At 42.0% G+C, this 17,886-nt stretch overlaps 1 protein-coding gene across 5 annotated transcripts; it reads right to left on the bottom strand.

Annotated features, from left to right (window-relative positions):
- Window positions 1-143: 143 nt before the first annotated feature.
- On the bottom strand, window positions 144-8,607 carry LOC309807769 (A-kinase-interacting protein 1-like). 5 transcript variants are annotated; one of them, XM_082627690.1, is made up of 6 exons: window positions 8,465-8,607; window positions 8,022-8,249; window positions 7,463-7,543; window positions 4,712-4,981; window positions 3,156-3,227; window positions 144-370 (listed from the first exon to the last, which is right to left on the bottom strand). In XM_082627690.1, the coding sequence occupies exons 2-6, from the start codon at window positions 8,241-8,243 to the stop codon at window positions 227-229; spliced, it is 789 nt and encodes a 262-aa protein (XP_082483816.1). In that variant the 5' UTR covers window positions 8,244-8,249; window positions 8,465-8,607; the 3' UTR covers window positions 144-226. The 5 variants fall into 5 exon arrangements, with proteins under 5 accessions (XP_082483816.1, XP_082483817.1, XP_082483818.1 ...); XM_082627691.1 differs by lacking the exon at window positions 8,465-8,607 and adding an exon at window positions 5,018-5,122 and having other exon boundaries at window positions 4,712-4,873; window positions 8,022-8,458; XM_082627692.1 differs by lacking the exons at window positions 4,712-4,981; window positions 8,465-8,607 and adding an exon at window positions 5,018-5,122 and having other exon boundaries at window positions 8,022-8,458.
- Window positions 8,608-17,886: the final 9,279 nt, after the last annotated feature.

Genomic DNA, 17,886 nt, shown 5'->3' with positions numbered 1-17,886 from the left:
AGCATCATTACACTATGACTTCAGGCAGAAGAGGGTGAGGGGACTTTCAAGTTAAAATAGGCACTGAAAGTGACAAACTCCAGTTCCTAGGAAAGCTGACCCTCTACAGTCAGTCAGCATTAAAAGCAGGATTAATGTGTAAATTTTAAGAGGACATATGGTAGCTTTATTCTTCTTGATACTTAAAAAACAAACAAGAAAAAGGTGATGTCTGCGATGGTCAACGTCATATGGGGAAGACCAAGTCCACACTTTGTCCTGAATCAACTGCTACCACGTGAGTCTTCTTGGTCAAGTCATTTACACCCACAGTGATGGAATAGGTCCCTGGATATACTTCTATGTAGAGGTCCTTAGAGATGTTCTCAGCCTGGAAGGAAAAGTGGATATTAGCAGTTTAGAGATTTTATGTCCCAGTGCCATCAGGGCACCTCCTCCCGGCTCCCTCTGTGTGTGATGGAGTGAGGTACTAACGTGGGAGATGGAGGTCCTGCTTTCAAGGCTTGGCTTGGCAATGTAATAGGACTGCCATTTAGGCCAGTCTCAGCCTCTCCTTATGCTTGTTTCCTTATTTCTAAAATTAGCTCACAAATAAGCATGTATGTGAAAACACTAAATTGTTATAGGAACATGAAGGATCATAAAAGGAACACTCTGGTTGGAGTAGAAAGGTTAAGAATCAGATAGAGGGAAAGGCTAATGACGATTGCTTTGGGGCTCAAAAGTAGGCAGTGGCACTTGTTATCACAGATCAGCAGTGATGGCAAGGCGCTGTGGGATAATGAGAAGTATTCTTTTTAACTGTGCTTTGCTAAGTTCATTATTAGGAGGATGAAACATTTCTTTTCACCTAAAGCTGAGAACACTATGAGTAGATTCCACTTTGTCATGCAGAAAGTCAGCTGGCTGGCTAAAGCCCTCCCTTGGAGACCGGTTCTCCTATGCAGATGGTCCCCAACTTATAATGGTCAGACTTATGGTTTTTTTATTTTACGATAGTGTGAAAGTGATACGCATTCAGTAGAAACCATACTTCCAGTTTTGAATTGTGATCTTTTCCCGGGCTGGCGGTGTGCAGCACGATACTCTCTAGTGATGCTGGGCAGCGGCGGTGAGCGATCTCCCAGTCAGCCACGGGGATCACGAGGGTGAACAACTGATGCACTTATAACCATCCTGCACCCATACAACCAGTCTGTTTTTCACTTTCAGTACAGCATTCAATAAATTATCAATACATGAACTATTCAAAACTTTATTATAAAGTAGGTTTTGTGTCAGATGATTTTGCCCAACTGCAGGGTATGTAAGTGTTCTGAGCACGTTTAAGGTAGGCGAGGCTGAGCTATGACGTTCAGTAGGTTAGGTGTATTAAATGCACTTTTGGGCTTCCCTGGTGGCGCAGTGGTTAAGAATCCACCTGCCAGTGCGGAGGACAGGGGTTCGATCCCTGGTCCAGGAAGATCCCACATTCTGCGGAGCAACTAAGGCTGTGCGCCACAACTACTGAGCCTGCACTCTAGAGCCCGTGCTCTGCAACAAGAGAAGCCACCGCAATAAGAAGCCCATGCACCGCAACAAACAGTACCCCCTGCTCGCCGCAACTAGAGAAAGCCCGCGCGCAGCAACGAAGACCCAACGCAGCCAAAAATAAATAAATAAAAATTTAAAAATAAAAATAAAATAAATGCACTTTCAATTTATGATATTTTCAACTTACAATGGGTTTATCGGGACGTAAGTCAAAGAAGATCAATACTGCAAAACACTGGAAGCTGGAGTTAGTGGAAAGATTTATATTTAGAGCTGAGCTGAGCACAAGCCATTCTCCAAGGACAGACTTCATGCCTGGCTGGGAAGTGGTCATGGCAGATGTGCAGGCAGATGAAGGGTCTCAGCTCAAATGGCCAAAGAGCAAAGTCACAAACCAGAAAAGAGCCTGTAATTAAGAGCCAAAGCGCCTACCCCACAACTGGGAGACCACTACCAGTGCTTACTCAATGCTCAGAAGGAGCCACAGGCAGAAGCTGTCATTTCTACACCACCCCTGGGGGTGGGGGGGCAGGTGAACCAAACTACTGGCCAGTAAATTCTGCTAGGAGGAATAAATGATAATATTTATACTTTTATGAAACTTCCTCTCTTTCCATCTTGCAAATAGATTTGAAGCCCAGGTTTTCTGAAGCTGCTTTATGCTATATCCTTTCATGCCCAGTTACTGCAAAATTGGAGGCTTATCATCATTTAACTGATGTGAATATGTATGAGAACGCCACAACTATTTATTGGTCATCAACTATGAAAATAAACAAAAGGAGGTTTCAGAAAATACAGCTCTATCAGAATTGCAGAAAGCCAAGGATGCTTCATTTGTCTGCATAAAAGGGGCAAGATTGGCATCTGTGATTCCAACACTGTGAACATCAGGAAGATTAGCATTACCAAAATACAGTAAGTATTGGAGGCATCTAAGCCTAACAACTTGTACTAAAAGCAGAACAGTCTTAGTTGCTACTAACTCTAGTATATTCTGAATCCTGGCTAGTAGCACACTGTATACAAACAAAAATGAAGCAAACTATTGCAGCAACACACCAGAGTTCCATTCCTCAGAATTCCAGCCCTTCCAAGTTCCAAAAGATTCCCTGGGTTCATGAACTAATGAATATTTTATCCTAAAAACATCATTGTATGTTTTCAAGAGAAACATTTGCAGAAAATAGGAACAAATCCCTTCAAATGTTTTGGAACCTGATCTAACCAAATGTATACGTTTCAGAATTTCAGCAATGGTTTTCACTTTGTAAGCAGGAGGGTCAGGCCCCTCCTGCTGCTTGAACAGATGGTGGAATTCCAACAGGACCCACTGCCAGCCCAGCTGAGCTGTAGGAATGGAGATATGAATACTTTGCATTCTTTCCAACCACAACTATGAGTGCAGGCACAAAGAATATTCCTGAAATTTCAAGTGAAGGAAGGATACCAAGGAAACATAATTTTACACTGAACTAAAATGTTGTACACTGTCCCCAAGGGTAAAAATATCCCAACTTAAAAATACTATAGATCCAGTACAAAGAACCCTATAGTAACCAGATCAGTTCATGGAATTGCAGTGGTGGTGGAGCCCAGTACCCTAGAAGTTCTGTACTCACAGGCTGGGATGCCTCTAGTGCACACTCTGACGCCTGACGGATGCCTCCAACACGAAGGGGGGTGTCTTTTCTCTGAAGAGTGAGGTAGAAACACTGATTAGGGCCCAAACTTTGACTTCTGGATGGTAGAGAGAAAATTTGTCCTACTTAATTAGGAACTAACAATTGTTCTGTCAGTGTTTTCCAAGTTGTCACCTAAGTTCTTAAGGCTTTTAGTGAATTGTGCGAAGTATTTTTAGTCAGATGTTTACCATGATTACCTTTTATCCTTACATGGGCTTTGGACTCAGATAGACCTGAGTTTGAATCCTATCTCTGTCATTTACTGAGAGGGACAGATTAATTTCTCTATGCCTTGGTTTCCTAGTCTATAGCTTCGGCATACTACACTGTAAGGAAGATCTAAAGTGCAAAAGTGATTGACATTTAACAGGCTCTCAGAAAATAGAATTCTCTTCCAAGGTTCTCCCAGCAGTGGGAGTATTAGAGGGGAAGAGGCTGAACTGAGAAAGTCAATTTCCCTTAGAGGCACCAATTTACGTCTTATAGGAAGGGATGGGAGGGATACGAATGACTCTTGCTCACATGTAACTCCCTTAGGGTCAAGCACTCTTAAGAGGGCCTAGGCCAGGGCAGAAGACGAAGCCCAGGATCCAGGCTCTGGTGCTACCCCTTGTACCCCAGGCCAGGGAAACAGGATGGCTCACATCCCTGCGGCCACTCTCCCGCCCCTTCCCTAAACCCACAGGCCAGAGAAATTAGGAATCCAACCTGTGGATTAGACTCTGAACTTAAGTTTGCTATCTTTGAGTACAACCAGGGGAGTTTAAAAAGAAAAACAAAAGCAAAAAAAAGCCTACTCTCCCCAGAAACAACAACAAAGGAGTCCTGTTGGATCAGTTCAACAAGTAGAGTCTTTGGCTTCCCAGAGTGACATGTGGTAAAATACAGGTAATTTGCAGTGAGAGGCTTGTAATTGTTATCTTTAGGAAAAGCATTTTGTTAAAAAGAAACCCCCCCAAGGGCTTCCCTGGTGGCGCAGTGGTTGAGAGTCTGCCTGCCAATGCAGGGGACGCGGGTTCATGCCCTGGTCCGGGAGGATCCCACGTGCCGCGGAGCGGCTGGGCCCGTGAGCCATGGCCACTGAGTCTGCGCGTCCGGAGCCTGTGCTCCACAACGGGAGAGGCCACAGCGGTGAGAGGCCCACGTACTGCAAAAAAAAAAAAAAAAAAAAGAAACCCCCTCCTTGCATTTCCTTTTTAAAAATTACCAAAGACATGATACTTATCACTACCTTAGAGTGAAATATGTGATTATTAAAAATCTCTTTCAGGGCTTCCCTGGTGGCGCAGTGGTTGAGAGTCCGCCTGCCGATGCAGGAGACACGGGCTCGTGCCCCGGTCTGGGAAGGTCCCACATGCCGCGGAGCAGCTGGGCCCGTGAGCCATGGCCGCTGAGCCTGCGCATCCGGAGCCTGTGCTCCGCAACGGGAGAGGCCACAACAGTGAGAGACCCACGTACCGCAAAAAAAAAAAAAAAAAAAATCTCTTTCATACCCCTAGATGTAGAAGAGGATATTTGAAGCGCTTTTTGTTAAGCCTGTCCAAGAATCCCTTGGCCCAGGACTGCAGGTTCAACTGAAGATCCGACAGTGGCATCAATCTCTTATTTTGGACAAAAACTCCTATTTCATGTTCATTGCTGTAAGTTCTCCAAGGCTGGGAGGTGAAACATTTCTGTTGAGCGCTGTAATGCTGAGTCACCCAGGCATCCAATAATACAATCCAGCAGGAGCTCCAAGATGTAGGGCCTCCTATCTTGGGAAGCTGAGGGCACAGCACAGCACAGCTGAGGATACATACCTGACCATTCCCAGTGTCCGAGCACAAGTGCAGCTTCGACTTCCCTCTGTGATAACAATACACGTGGGTTGCCCCTCCTTCCTCTGGCACAGATGAATAGTATTTCTAGAGAAGTAATGTGAAGGATGCTGGGTAACCAAATAGACTGGTCAAATTTTCAAAAAACTCCTTGTTACTTGGGCAAAGTATGGTTAAGGAGGGAGGCAAGAGAGCAAAGGTAAATTACCTGCCCTCTTGAGAGGCCTCTGAAGTCATGTAACAAATCTTAGCCCGTGTAAAGTGGCTGCAGAGAAGGAAACTGCACTTGGCCTTACTTTGCTGCCATCTGCTGCCTCTGTAGGGCAAGAACTCTGGCAACTCAAGCTGGGTAGGACCATGCTCTCTGCCAGGTTAAATAATTTTCACAACATCCTCACCCCGAGGTCAAATACACAAGCCCTTTCATCTCCTCTCATGACAACTTCTGACAAACAGGTCTGTGTCCACTAAGTCTCAGACAAGGATAAGAGAAGAGAGAGGTGCGTCTCCTTGAGATTTAGAAATACAACAGGAAATGTAACATAAACGTAACAGCTATGCAGCCATTCTCCCCATGCGGAGGAGGGAAGGGAGAAGACTCCGATTTAAGCAAAAATAATCCAAAGGATCAGAATGCAGTTTTTTTCTTGTCTACTTCCTTCCTCCCCCTCAAAGTTAACCTCAGACTTGCCCCTGATTGTGACTAATGATGAGGACAACATAAGCCTGCTTGTTTTGAACAAAGGGTAGGGACAGTGTTTAAGGCAAGAGACCAAAAGAATGAGAAGCTGGGGAAAGCATGTCAGGACATGGCTCTAATGATGTAATTTGGGGGATGCTTCAAAATTCTGAAAGCAAACTCAAACACCGTTCTTAATTCTATTTCTAGAAAGCTGAGGAGTTCTGAGCCTCCATTCCTTAATGGAGGTTTGAAATAAAGCATGAACTGAAAACCAAAATGAAGAACACCAATTTGCTAAACCTCGAACCAAAGACAAATATTATTCCTTTTACTGACCCATGAACCAAAGTGTTTAACTTGATCACTTTATAGCAGAGCCAAAGTTATGGATTTTTCTAAAACCATTTAACAAAATAATAACATAAAAATACTCTCTGAACTGTATCTCACTGGTTGGAATCCTATTTTTGGAGTCACAAGGATTTTACAAAAGATGTAGAAATATTAGAGATTTTTTGAATCTTAATATTCATTATGAAATTGAAAAGCAGGACAGAAACAAGGTATTCTCTTCCTTCTGCCGTACAGACCAAGCACCCTTACAACCACATAAGAATCATAAAATGTTAAGGCTGGAAGAGACCACAGAGTCTGTTTTAATTCCCAGAAGACAGAGAGTACCTTCCATGCAGGTGATTTTCTTGAATGTTGGCTGCCTGCCTTCAACATTCCCTCAAAGTACTTAAAGATGACCTTAGTGTATGGTTTTGAGAAGAGGGCCTTTAAAACCTTTGTTCACCCACTTCAATGAATGGGACCAAAAATCTCACATAAGTCCCCTGTGCTACAGTTTATGACAATTTTCTGGTGTTCATCTCTCAGTGGAAACCAAAGAAACAGACTATAATGGCTGGAAAGGACTTGAAACATCGTCATTTTACCATGTGGGAAGGTAAAGCTGAGAGAGAGTAACTAGCCTAAGGCATTATAGCCAGGAAGTGGCAGAACACAGGTCTGATTCCTGGGAGGCTGCTCCTGCCATTAAGCCACACTACCTCTGATGAGGGCACTGCATCTGTGCCACATAACCACCTCTGTGGCCAACAAGTGATACGGACCCAAAGGGGCATACTTAAAAACTACATTACCAGGGGGACTTCCCTGGTGGCCAGTGGTTAAGACTCTGTGCTTCCAATGCAGGGGGTGCAAGTTGGTTGGGGAACTAGGATCCCACATGCTGTGTGGCCCCACACACACACACACACACACACACACACAAAAGCACACACTACCTTACCAGGGACTTGGAACAGAGATTAAGATCTAATGGAGGGACTCTGTTTCAGTTTTTGCTTTGAAAACAGAGAGGCTCGGATCCAGTTTAGAACGATCTTACTGATTAAAAAAAAAATTCAGTTCAAAGTTTTAAAAACCGCTAATATTCGGACTTGTTTTGGAATTCAGCAAATAAGCCCCGCCCCCCCAAATAATAGTGAGGGCAGATCTTTTCTGGCTTGTGCATTGCTGTATCCTCATAACAGTTGAAGTTAAGCATTCAATATTTGTTGAATGAATTCTAACCTGGATTTATCACCTGGTTTAAATCCTTGGCTGTTTACAACCTGCCCACGAAGGCAGGGCAGGGTGAACAGGCAGTCTTCCAGATTCTCCCTAAATTCCACAAAAATCCACTTTGTGATCCATCAGCAGGCAGATCAGGGGCATGACTTTGGCCACCAACTTACCCCACACTGACTTGAAGTATAGTCCATGAATTCAGCCATTGTTCTGAAGGAAGCACTGAGGGTTGGGTGTCTTTCTTCTCTCTATTTGAATAAACGGCAAGTCACAGGTGAGATCTGTATTCCCTACTGGAGAAGGAAGTCATTTTGGGAATACCTTCCTTTTTACTTTTTGAAAGGCCACTGCAAGTTTAAGTCAGTAAAAGGCTCTTACTGAGAAAGAATTCCAACTCTAAAAGGAATACACAGACATGCACTTTTTCCAGGACAAAGACAGGTTTGTTGGCTTTCCTCTAATATCAAATGGTAGCCTGTAAGAATTGTAAAAAGTAACCAACCAGGGCCGAGCACTAGCGGTCTCTAGCGGTATCCTAAAGCTAGCCAATAGGAATCTGTCAAATGTCAAGAGTTTTCAAAAGGCCTTCCGGTTCTCTGTCCTGATACTTAACAGCTTCCGCCAAGGACAGCATCCCTCGGGTGCTGCTGTGTGGCGTGCCCAGGTTCTCAGCAAGCCGCTGCTGAGCGAATGAATGGGCTGGTCCCGCAGCACTGGGGCCCTCACCTCTCCTGGGACAAGGCGATGGGGGCCGGCTGCCGGCCCTCTTTCTCTGTAGGGCCGCTCCCGGGAAATGACCCCCACGCTGCCTTTGGGAAGCTCCACCGAATACCAGTCCACCGCCCTCCTTTTGGCCCGCTCCAGCACTTCTCGACCCAGCCTAGCCGAGCGTTGCAGGGAACGTCGGTCCACCCCGTTCAGCGCCGCGGCCGCCAAACAGTTCTCCATGTCTCCCTGCGAGGGCACATACACACAAACACCGGCGGGTTAGCGGGCCTCCGGGACCCCGCTCCAGCTCGGGGTCGGACCCAGGGCCTCGACCTCCCCGGCGACCGCCACCCCCCGGCTCCGCCCAACGCGCTCTCCAGCGGGCTCGGTGTCAGGGGCGAAGGCATGCGCGCGGAGGCCCTCCATTTCCGTCTCCCCCTCCCTCGCTAGGAAGCCCTCACCCAGCCGGCCTCTCAAGGCGCATGCGCTCAGCGGTCGAGGGAGGGCTGGGCCTGGAGCATCCTGCGCCGGCGCAGCAGGCCGTGGGCGGTGAGGGGTCGAGGGGCGTGGCGGGGGCGGTGAAGAGCACGGCCAGCACAGGACAAGCCTACCGTGTCCCGGCCGCCGCTCCAGTGAGCGTGTTTCCGGGCTAAGTGCCAGAGCGTAGGGGGCGGGGCGGGGCCTGCCAGCTGGCGGGTCGCGGGAACCGGAGTCGACCTAGTGGCGGAGGCTGTGTGTCCACGCTGTTGCAGGAGCCCCTGGGCCAGGGTCTGGCCCTTAGAGGTCGTCTCCGCCGCTCAACGCGGAGAACCTGGTGTAAAGTCAGGTGGTCTGTTGGGCTAAGAAGTCGTGGGGAGTAAGACGCGTGCCTCCAGGCGCCTATTAATGCCTGGTCTATATTTTGGGATATCGCTACTCTAAAACCTCTTTTGTTTGGGCGATGACTAGGATAGGCCAAACAGTGCGGCTGCCACAGTGGCGTTTGGAGGAGGGAGTCTGTCTGGCCAGCAGGCTGTGGGCTGTGGGCTGTCCGGCCCACAGGGCCAGGGGTGCCTGCGTTGTGTGTAGGGCCTCTCGTAATCCCCTCGTGGTTGCTTCCTCACTCCTCCGGTGAGAAGTATAGACTCACACCTTTTTTGGAGGCCTATTCTCTCGGGGGCAGGGGTTCACCTTTCAAGAATAGTTGCCCCACGTTTAAATAAGGAGCCGTGCGTCTTTACCTTCCATTCCACGCCACCGGTTATCTGGTAGGAGATACAGGGTCTCACTGAGAATTAGTGACTTCGCTACACCATCCTGGCGCGCAGCGAAGCCTTGTTGCTCAGGAGGGACCACTTTAAGGGCCACGAGGAAATCCTCAGTGCTGAGGAGGTCTCCTCAGCAGATGGCTTGATGAGCAGTTCTGAGCTATCAGGTGTGTATGAGGCTACTACTACAACCTCCATCTGCACTGTTGCTCATTTCCTGCTTTCCTCTCCGAGCGGAATTGAATGGAAGTCTTCATTATCCTCGGGATAGTTTTCATTGTAGGGGTTTTCTAAAACTTTTCCTTCAATAAGTGTTTATCAGGGGCCTCCTTTAGACCATAGTGGTTTTATGCACAGGGTCCCAAATATCCAGTCTGGAGAGCTGAGTTTGAATTCAGACTCTGTCACTTTTTTGCTGTGTGATTCTGGGCAAACAAATTAACTTCTTTGAGCCTCACTTTTCCTCATCTCTATTCTAGAGGATACCAATAGTACCAATCTTCATAGACTGTGAGCTTCTTGAGGACATGGACCACATCTGCCTTGTTTACTGAGTTTAAGAGTCATCTAGTATTTTATTTGCCACAGAAGGGACTGAAAATAGCGATTGCATGCATGAATAGGTTGCTGTAAGGATTTTGTGAGAGAATTCCTGTAAAATACTCAGCACAGTGCCTTGCCAAGAATAAATGCTCCATAGATATAGCTACCATTACGTGCCAGGCACTGCCCTAGGAGTGGTGGGGAATACAAAGTATAAAGGAGAACTTAAAAGAGGGAATGATGCACATAAAATCTGTAATGCTAGGAATGAAATATTAAGATTTTGTTCATAAGCTGTTTGCTGTAAGATTGATCCAGATAAGTGCTACGAAGCTTAGAGGAGAAATATATATTGTTCAGCTGGGGGACCAAGAAAGGTTTTGTAGGAAGGAAACATTTGAGCTGGGCCTTGAAGGATGGCCTAGGAATTAATGGGAGAAGGGGTAGTTAAGATACCTGTTAATTGCTCTTATAATGAAGGTAGTTAGGGGTGAGATAGAATTTGTTCTTCTTTTATTATTTATGGATTTCAAGATCCTGGCTCTATAACTGTTACCTGTGTCTGTGTAAGCATGAGCAGACTACTTAACTATTCTATACCTCAGTTTTGCCATCTATAAAATGGGAATAATAACAGTACATTCCTCATAGGGTAGTTGTGAGGATCAAATAAGTTAATATATGTAAAGTGCTTTAAATAGTACTTAGCACATAGTAAATGCTCAATAAATATTAGCTAGTATTATTTTCTTCATCAGACTTCAGCCTTCTCTCCCAATATGCCCTCACTCATCTGAGACTACATCTATACTGCACCCCACTTGACTCTCTTCCCCAGGATTCTATTACTGCTCTCCACTCCCAATTCCATTCCAGTTGCAGCATTATCTTTCTGTCAAGGGAAGTTTTTGAAATCTTCCATGATTCCCAAGTGCAACCTATGTTTTCATGGCTTTTTTTAAATTAAATATTGTGGTACTTATCCCAATCTGATTTAAATTATATGTAGTTCTGGTTAGTTCTCTCCTATCAGCTTATAAACTTCTTGAAGGTGGAGACTGTTCCTTATTTGTCCCTAAGTATCCAGGGACTGTTGAGCAGTAGGTGTTCAATAGATATTTGTTGAATTTACTGATTGAATTTTTAATTTAAATAGATTCCTTTTAGGCTAGATAAGAATTGGCTTGTTAAAAAAATCCATGTACATACACTTTAATGAATTCAATGAATATTCAGTTGTAACTAATTTTCCCAGAATTTAACATTTAGAAATATATGGGAAAGAAGTTGCTTGGAATGAAACTGAAGCCTGAAGACTGACATGAAATTAAATCTTTGTGTTTGTCTTTATGTTTATAAATATATATATGTTTAAAAATAATTTCAACGTTTGTACTGTCAGCCACAGATTGAGAGAATCCTTTTTCTCTTTTTTAAGATTGGATGGAAAAAAATGATGGAACATGACCTGCCATCAGGACCCTTGTGAATCAAACACAGCCCAAGCCAGGTACTCCTGAAAGCCACTGGTAGAGACTTAGAAATGGACCAACAAATAGAGGGAGGGCATATAATCAGGAATGTACCTGATCATTGATGGAGAAAGAAACCATTGGTATAAGTCTTCCATGATTTCTTTCTTCATAGGGGTAAATTCATTACAGAGAACACATAGAAGTTATTTGTCTATGTTTGGGGGAATAGATGACTGGAGGAAGCCGTTATTCCTGAGATCTGAGGAAAGAGATTGATGCCATATTTGGGACTTTTTGAGGACAAAAAACAAATCTAGCGAAGAGCAGTGTAAATTCTTTTTCTCTGTATGGAGGGGGCAAAAAAGGGTTAAAAACGTAGGATGCAAAAGTGGGTGTCATGCCAGTTAGACAATGATTTATACTGCACATACCAAAGAATGTATAAATCATTTTATCTGACAGGTGGTATTTTTATTTCTTCAGCAGACTTAGAGAGCTTTAGAATCATTATAGCTTTGTAAAGTAGTATTACAGTCATTAGATCATGACTGAGTGAGACATTAGATCGTTCATTTTGCCTGATTACGTCAACTCATTGGGTTATTGGGGAATGAAAGAAACTCATCAAAATTGCCATCGCAATTATATAGATTAAAGAAAATGAATCCAACTTCTGAGAATTAGCTTTCACAAAATGTTAAAAATTGACTGGAAGTTAAAAAATTGATTGCAGCGCAGGAATGATTAGTGAAAAGTTTTGTCATTTTAAAAACATCAGAGATTAAAGGAATAGTAATTTTGGAAGCTATAAATAATTGGAATCCATGTAGAGTTTTAAAAAAAACTACTTTGAGGCATAATTTACATGTAAAATTCACCTGATCGAAGTATACGATTCAGTACATTTTAGTTAATTTATGCAATCATCACCACAATCCAGTCTTGGAACATTTTCATGACCTAAAAAAGAACCCTAGTGTCCACCATGTGCAGTCAGTCTTAGCTCCCACCCCTAGACCCAGGCGAACACTATTCTGCTTGCCATTTCAATAAATTTGCCTTTTCTGTCCAGTTCCTATAAATGAATCTTATAATATGTGACCTTTTTGTCTGGCTTCTTTCACTTAGCATGATGTTTTTGAGGTTCATCCATATTGTAGCCTGTATCAGTACTTCATTCCTTTTTATGGCTGAATAATATTGCATCGCTGTATTAATATACTACATTTTGTTTATCCATTTACCAGTTGTTTCCAGCTTGGGGCTGTTATGAATAAGGCTGCTATGAAAGATTGGGTATAAGACTTTGTGGATACAGGTTTTCATTTCTCTTGGGGAGATACTTAGGAGTTAAATTGCTGGGTGTTACAGTAAATTTATGTTTAACATTTTAAGAGACTGCCAAACTGTTTTCCAGAGTGGCTGTACCATTTTACATTTCCACAAGCAATGTATGAAGGTTCCAATTTTTCTACATCCTCCTCAGTGCTTGTTATCGTCTTTTTTTTTTTTTTTTAACTTGGCTGCGTCGGGTCTTAGTTGCGGCACGCGGGATCTCTCGTTGCAGTATGTGGTTCAGTAGTTGCGGCTCACAGGCATTCTACTTGTGGCGTGTAGCCTCAGTAGTTGCGGCATGTGGGCTCGCTAGTTGTGATGCATGGGCTCCAGAGTGCACAGGCTCAGTAGTTGCGGCGCGTGGGCTTAGTTGCCCCACAGCATGTGGGATCTTAGTTCCCCAACCAGGGATTGAACCCATATTCCTTGCATTGGAAGGCAGATTATTAACCGCTGGACCACCAGGGAAGTCCCTGTTATTGTCTTTTCGATTATAGTCATTCTAATGGGTGTGAAGTAGTATCTCATAGTGATTTTAATTTGCATTTCCTTAATGGCTAATGATGTTGAACGTGTTTTCTTGTGGTTATTAGCTATTCCTATTTCTTCTTTCATGAAATGTCTATTCAAATCTTCTGCTCCATTTTTAAATTTTTTTTTTTTAAATTGAGTTATAAGAGTTCTTATTTTTAACAAGAATTCTTTGTCAGTCATATGATTTAGAAGTATTTTCTCCCAGTCTGTGTCATGGCTTTCATTTTCATAATAGTGTCTTTTGAAGCACAAACATCTTAAATATTGATGAAGTCCAACTTATTAATTTTTTTCTTTTATGGATTGTACAATATTTTTGGTGTCATATCTAAATATATCTTTGCCTAACCCAAGGTCATGAAAATTTTTTCCCTATGTTTTCTTCTAAAAGCTTTATATTTTAGTTTTTACATTTAGGTTTATGCCATTTTGCATTCATTTGTATGTGTTATGAGGTAAGGGTCTTTATTCTTCTCTTTACATGCAGATGTCCAATTATCTTAGTACCATTTGTTGAAAAGACTATCCTTTTCTCATTAAATTGTTTTGGCACTTTTGTTAAATATCAATTATTTAACAAATTAAATATAAGGATCAGCTTTTGAATTTTTAATTCTGTTCCATTGATCTGTGTTTGTCCTTATGTCAGTATCACACTGTCTTGATTATTATAGCTTTCTAGTAAGTTTGGAAATTGGTAGCTATGAATCCATCAACTATGTTCTTAATTTTCAAAGTTGTTTTGGTATTCTAGGTCATTTGTATTTTCATAAAATTTAAATTCAGCTTATCAGCTTATGCATAATTATTAGAATTTTGATAGAGGTTGTACTGAATCTATAGATCAATTTAGGAAGAATTGTAATCTTAACATTAGGTTTTTGAGTTCATGAAAATGGAACATCTGTGTATTTCAGCGTTTTTTTTTAGTTTTTCTCAGCAATGTTGTATAGCTATTACTGTACTCTTGCACTTCTTTTAACAACTGTATTAAATACTTAATTTTTTATGTCATTGGGAATAGAATTGTTTTCCTGATTTTATTTGCAGATTATATACTAGTATATAGAAATATAGTTGATTTTTACATATTGATATTGTGTCCTGTGACCTTGCTGAATTCATTTGCTGGTACTAGTAGGTTTTTTGTGGATTCTTGTGTTCATTGCACTTGGAGTTCATTGCACTTCTTGAATGGGTAGATTGTTTTTCCTCATATTTGGGAAGTTTTGGACCTTTTTTTCCTGCCCTTCTCTCTCTCTCTCCTCCTTCTGGGGCTCCCCTTACACATATGTTAGTATGTGTTTATTTTTCTTCATCGTTTTTCCTTTCTTGTCTTTAGATTGGATAATCTCTATTGATATATCTTCAAGGTCACTAATTCTTCTTTTCTGCAATCTCAAATCTGCTGTTGAATCCCTTGGTGAATTTTCATTTCAGTTACTGTGCTTTTCAGCTCTGGCATTTGTTTTGTTTTATAATCTCTATCTTTTGTGGGTTTTTTTGTTTGTTTGTTTTTTGTTTTTTTTGCGGTATGCGGGCCTCTCACTGTTGTGGCCTCTCCCGTTGCGGAGCACAGGCTCCGGACGCACAGGCTCAGCGGCCATGGCTCACGGGCCCAGCCGCTCTGCAGCATGTGGGATCTTCCCGGATCGGGGCACGAACCCGTGTCCCCTGCATCGGCAGGCGGACTCTCAACTACTGCGCCTCCAGGGAAGCCCTATAATCTCTATCTTTTGATTGATATTCTCTATTGAGTTGTTGTCATACTTTAATTTAAAAACTTGCTTATTTTTTCAGTTCTTTGAACATATTTATAACAGCTGCCTTGAAATCTTTGTTAAGTCTAACATTTAGGCCCCCTCAGAGCCAGTTTCTATTAAGTGTGTCCTCTTTCTGTATATAGGCTTCCCCTTCCTATTTATTTGTATATCTCATAATTTTTTGTTGAAAACTGAACATTTTAGATCAGGGACCAACAAATGTTTTCTATAAAGGACCATACAGTAAATATTTTAGGCTTTGCAAGCTATGTGGTCTCTGTTGTAACTAACTCTGCTGTTGTAGTGGGAAAGCAGACATAGGCAATATGTAAATGAATGAGCATAGGTGTCTTCCAAAAAAACCTTTATGTGAAAAAAAAACAGGCAATGGGCCATAATTGGGCCATGGGCTATAGTTTGCTGACCTCTGTTTTAGATAATATAGCAACTCTCGATTCTGATCGTCCCCCTCACCAGGGGTTGTTGCTGCTACTGTTGTTTGTCGGCTGTTTGGTAACTTGCCTGGACTGTCTGTAGAGTCTGTTTCTCCTCAATGTGTGGCCACTGATGTGTCTCCTCAGTTTTTTTTTTCTTTTAATTCTTGTTTTTATTTTTAAGGCTGACTTCCTAGGGATTGTCAGCATAGTTTAGTGGTCAGCTAATAATTGGTAACAGGTTGTACTTAAATATCTTGAGGCTAGTTTGGCTTTACCCTTTGCTGAGTATCTGTGTATGACTTGAGCAACACATTTAAAGTTCAGTCAGGTCTGCTGTGACTTTTATTTTCTGTGTATGCAAGGCCTCACATTCAGCCAGTGCATAACCTTGGACATGGGCACACCTTCCAGACCACCAAGGATACGTGAGAGCTCATCACGGTCTACTACGACTGCTCCCTGGGTCTCACTTAAATTTCTGGCTCTTCTATTGCTTGCCCCAACCAGTGCTGCAGTCTCAGCCAGCTGTAATATTAATTTTCGGTGATCGTTTACCACTTATTTTCTAAGATCATTTGTTTCCGACAATACTCTGGACACCAAATGAAGCCATCACCCTCCAAGCAGCAGAGCTGCTGGTTTTCATGGCTTGTCCTGTCCTGATAGAATCATCATGTTGGAGTTGGGGGTATGGAATAGGGCATGAGAACAGCCTCTGATGCCCCAGATCCCTACATTTCTTAACAGAGGTTCGGTTGTTGTTGTTCTTTTAAATAATGCTTTTCAATTTGTTGTGTACCTCTGGTTAATTTCCCCCCCAAAATCTTGAAATGATTGTTTTGATAATTTTGTGTCATTTTAATGTGGCTTTTTGGATAGATGATTTGTCAATCTCCTCAGTCCATCATTCTGGAAGTGTTCACAATGTGGAGGTTTTTTTTTTTTTTTTTTTTTTTTTTTTTTTTATGTTCTAGTCTTTTATTGGATGAATGTTGATAACAGTAATTTAAAGAATTGTAAGCCCTTTCTAAATACATTGAATAATGTTGATAACAGTAATTTAAAGAATTGTAAGCCTTTTCTAAATACATTGAGTAGACATTTACAGTTTGCTGTGAGGAGAAGAAATGAGTAAGAAAGTCATTGTTTTTGAGAGGTTTATAATCTAAGAGTGGAGGTGCGTACTATGTAAACATGAGGACTGAGTAACCGTGATGTACAGTGGAACTTGATAAGTAGCATAGAACAATGTCTGGGGAGTTGAGAGTGGCAGAGGTAACTTCCAGTTTGGGGACCTTGAGAGGTACCTGCACCAGGCTGGAAATCTAGGTATGAGTCCAGAAAAAAAATGCATCATGGAAAAAATCCTGTGAAAGGGAAATATTCTTTGCATTTGGGGCAAATGAAAAATACATACCAATGTGGAGTTTTAATGTCCTAAAACCTGACACAGTATATCTTCACAGACCCAGCTGCTTTTTAAAAATTAATATATTGATCTTCCTGTTCCCTTCCAATTTTATAACCCTCCTAACCTTTTAAAATATAACTCTTTTAACTCTCTCTCTTTTTTTAATTGAAGTATAGTTGATTTACAATGTTGTGTTAGTTTCAGGTATACAGAAAAGTGATTCAGTTATACATACATATATATCTATTTTTTTGAGATTCTTTTCCCTTATAGATTATTAAAAAATATTAAGTATAGTTCCCTGTGCTATATAGTAGGTCCTTGTTGGTTATCTATTTTTAAAAAATATAGTTATTTATTTATTTGGTTGCACCAGCTCCTAGTTGTGGCAGGTGGGCTCCTTAGTCATGTCATGGGGGCTCCTTAGTTGTGGCATGAGAACTCTGAGTTGCGGCATGCATGTGGGATCTGGTTCCCTGACCAGGGATCGAACCTAGGCCCCCTGCATTGGAAGTGTGGAGTCTTATCCACTGCGCCACCAGGGAAGTCCCAGTTATCTATTTTATATGTAGTAGTGTGTTTATGTTAATCCCAAACTCCTAATAACTCTTAACTCTCTTAAGATTTACTTTTACATATTCTTTAGTATGAAATTTATGTTTATTCTTTCCATCAACATTTCTTTATTTGTTCAGTGGTCATTTATTAAGCCTCTGTTCTGTATTGATGTTTGGATGTATTTCCATTCCTGGAAGCAAGTGGAGTAGGAAACCAAATTTCTAGGGTTAGTTTTATACCAGTCCTAGAGAATACTTTACTTATATTTCCTGGTCTGTACTGAGTTTACCTAATTATAATTATAGGTATACCCTATTTTAAGAAATAATAGAAATAAATTAAGATTTTAAAGAAATAATAGGGTGACTATATCATTTAAAATGTACTATTTACACTCAAATATTTGTATCTTTCAGTTTTGTGATTCTTTTTTCCAGTCACATACCATCCCCTTCGCATTTTGTGGAGAGTGCATAAAATGGTGTACACACAAAGTTTTGTTTTGTTTTGTTTTTTCCCATGAGGCCCAATAGTAACTAAGGTAAAGATGTTCTGTTTGGGAGGGAAGGAGCAGATTGGG

This window comes from Mesoplodon mirus (assembly GCF_964341445.2).
Source record: "Mesoplodon mirus genome assembly, chromosome: 7".
Classification (NCBI taxonomy): Eukaryota; Metazoa; Chordata; class Mammalia; order Artiodactyla; family Ziphiidae; genus Mesoplodon; species Mesoplodon mirus.
Note: the sequence above shows the minus strand (reverse complement) of the source record. Positions and strands in the feature narration are given on the sequence as shown.

Coding starts and splice junctions, on each gene's coding strand:
- LOC309807769 (XM_082627690.1), bottom strand. CDS start 8,243: ATGGAGAACTGTTTGGCGGCCGCGGCGCTGAACGGGGTGGACCGACGT. Junction 7,544..8,021: donor ATCGCCTTGTCCCAGGAGAG/GTGAGGGCCCCA, acceptor TTATTCAAATAG/AGAGAAGAAAGACACCCAAC. Junction 371..3,155: donor CACTAGAGGCATCCCAGCCT/GTGAGTACAGAA, acceptor TTTTCCTTCCAG/GCTGAGAACATCTCTAAGGA.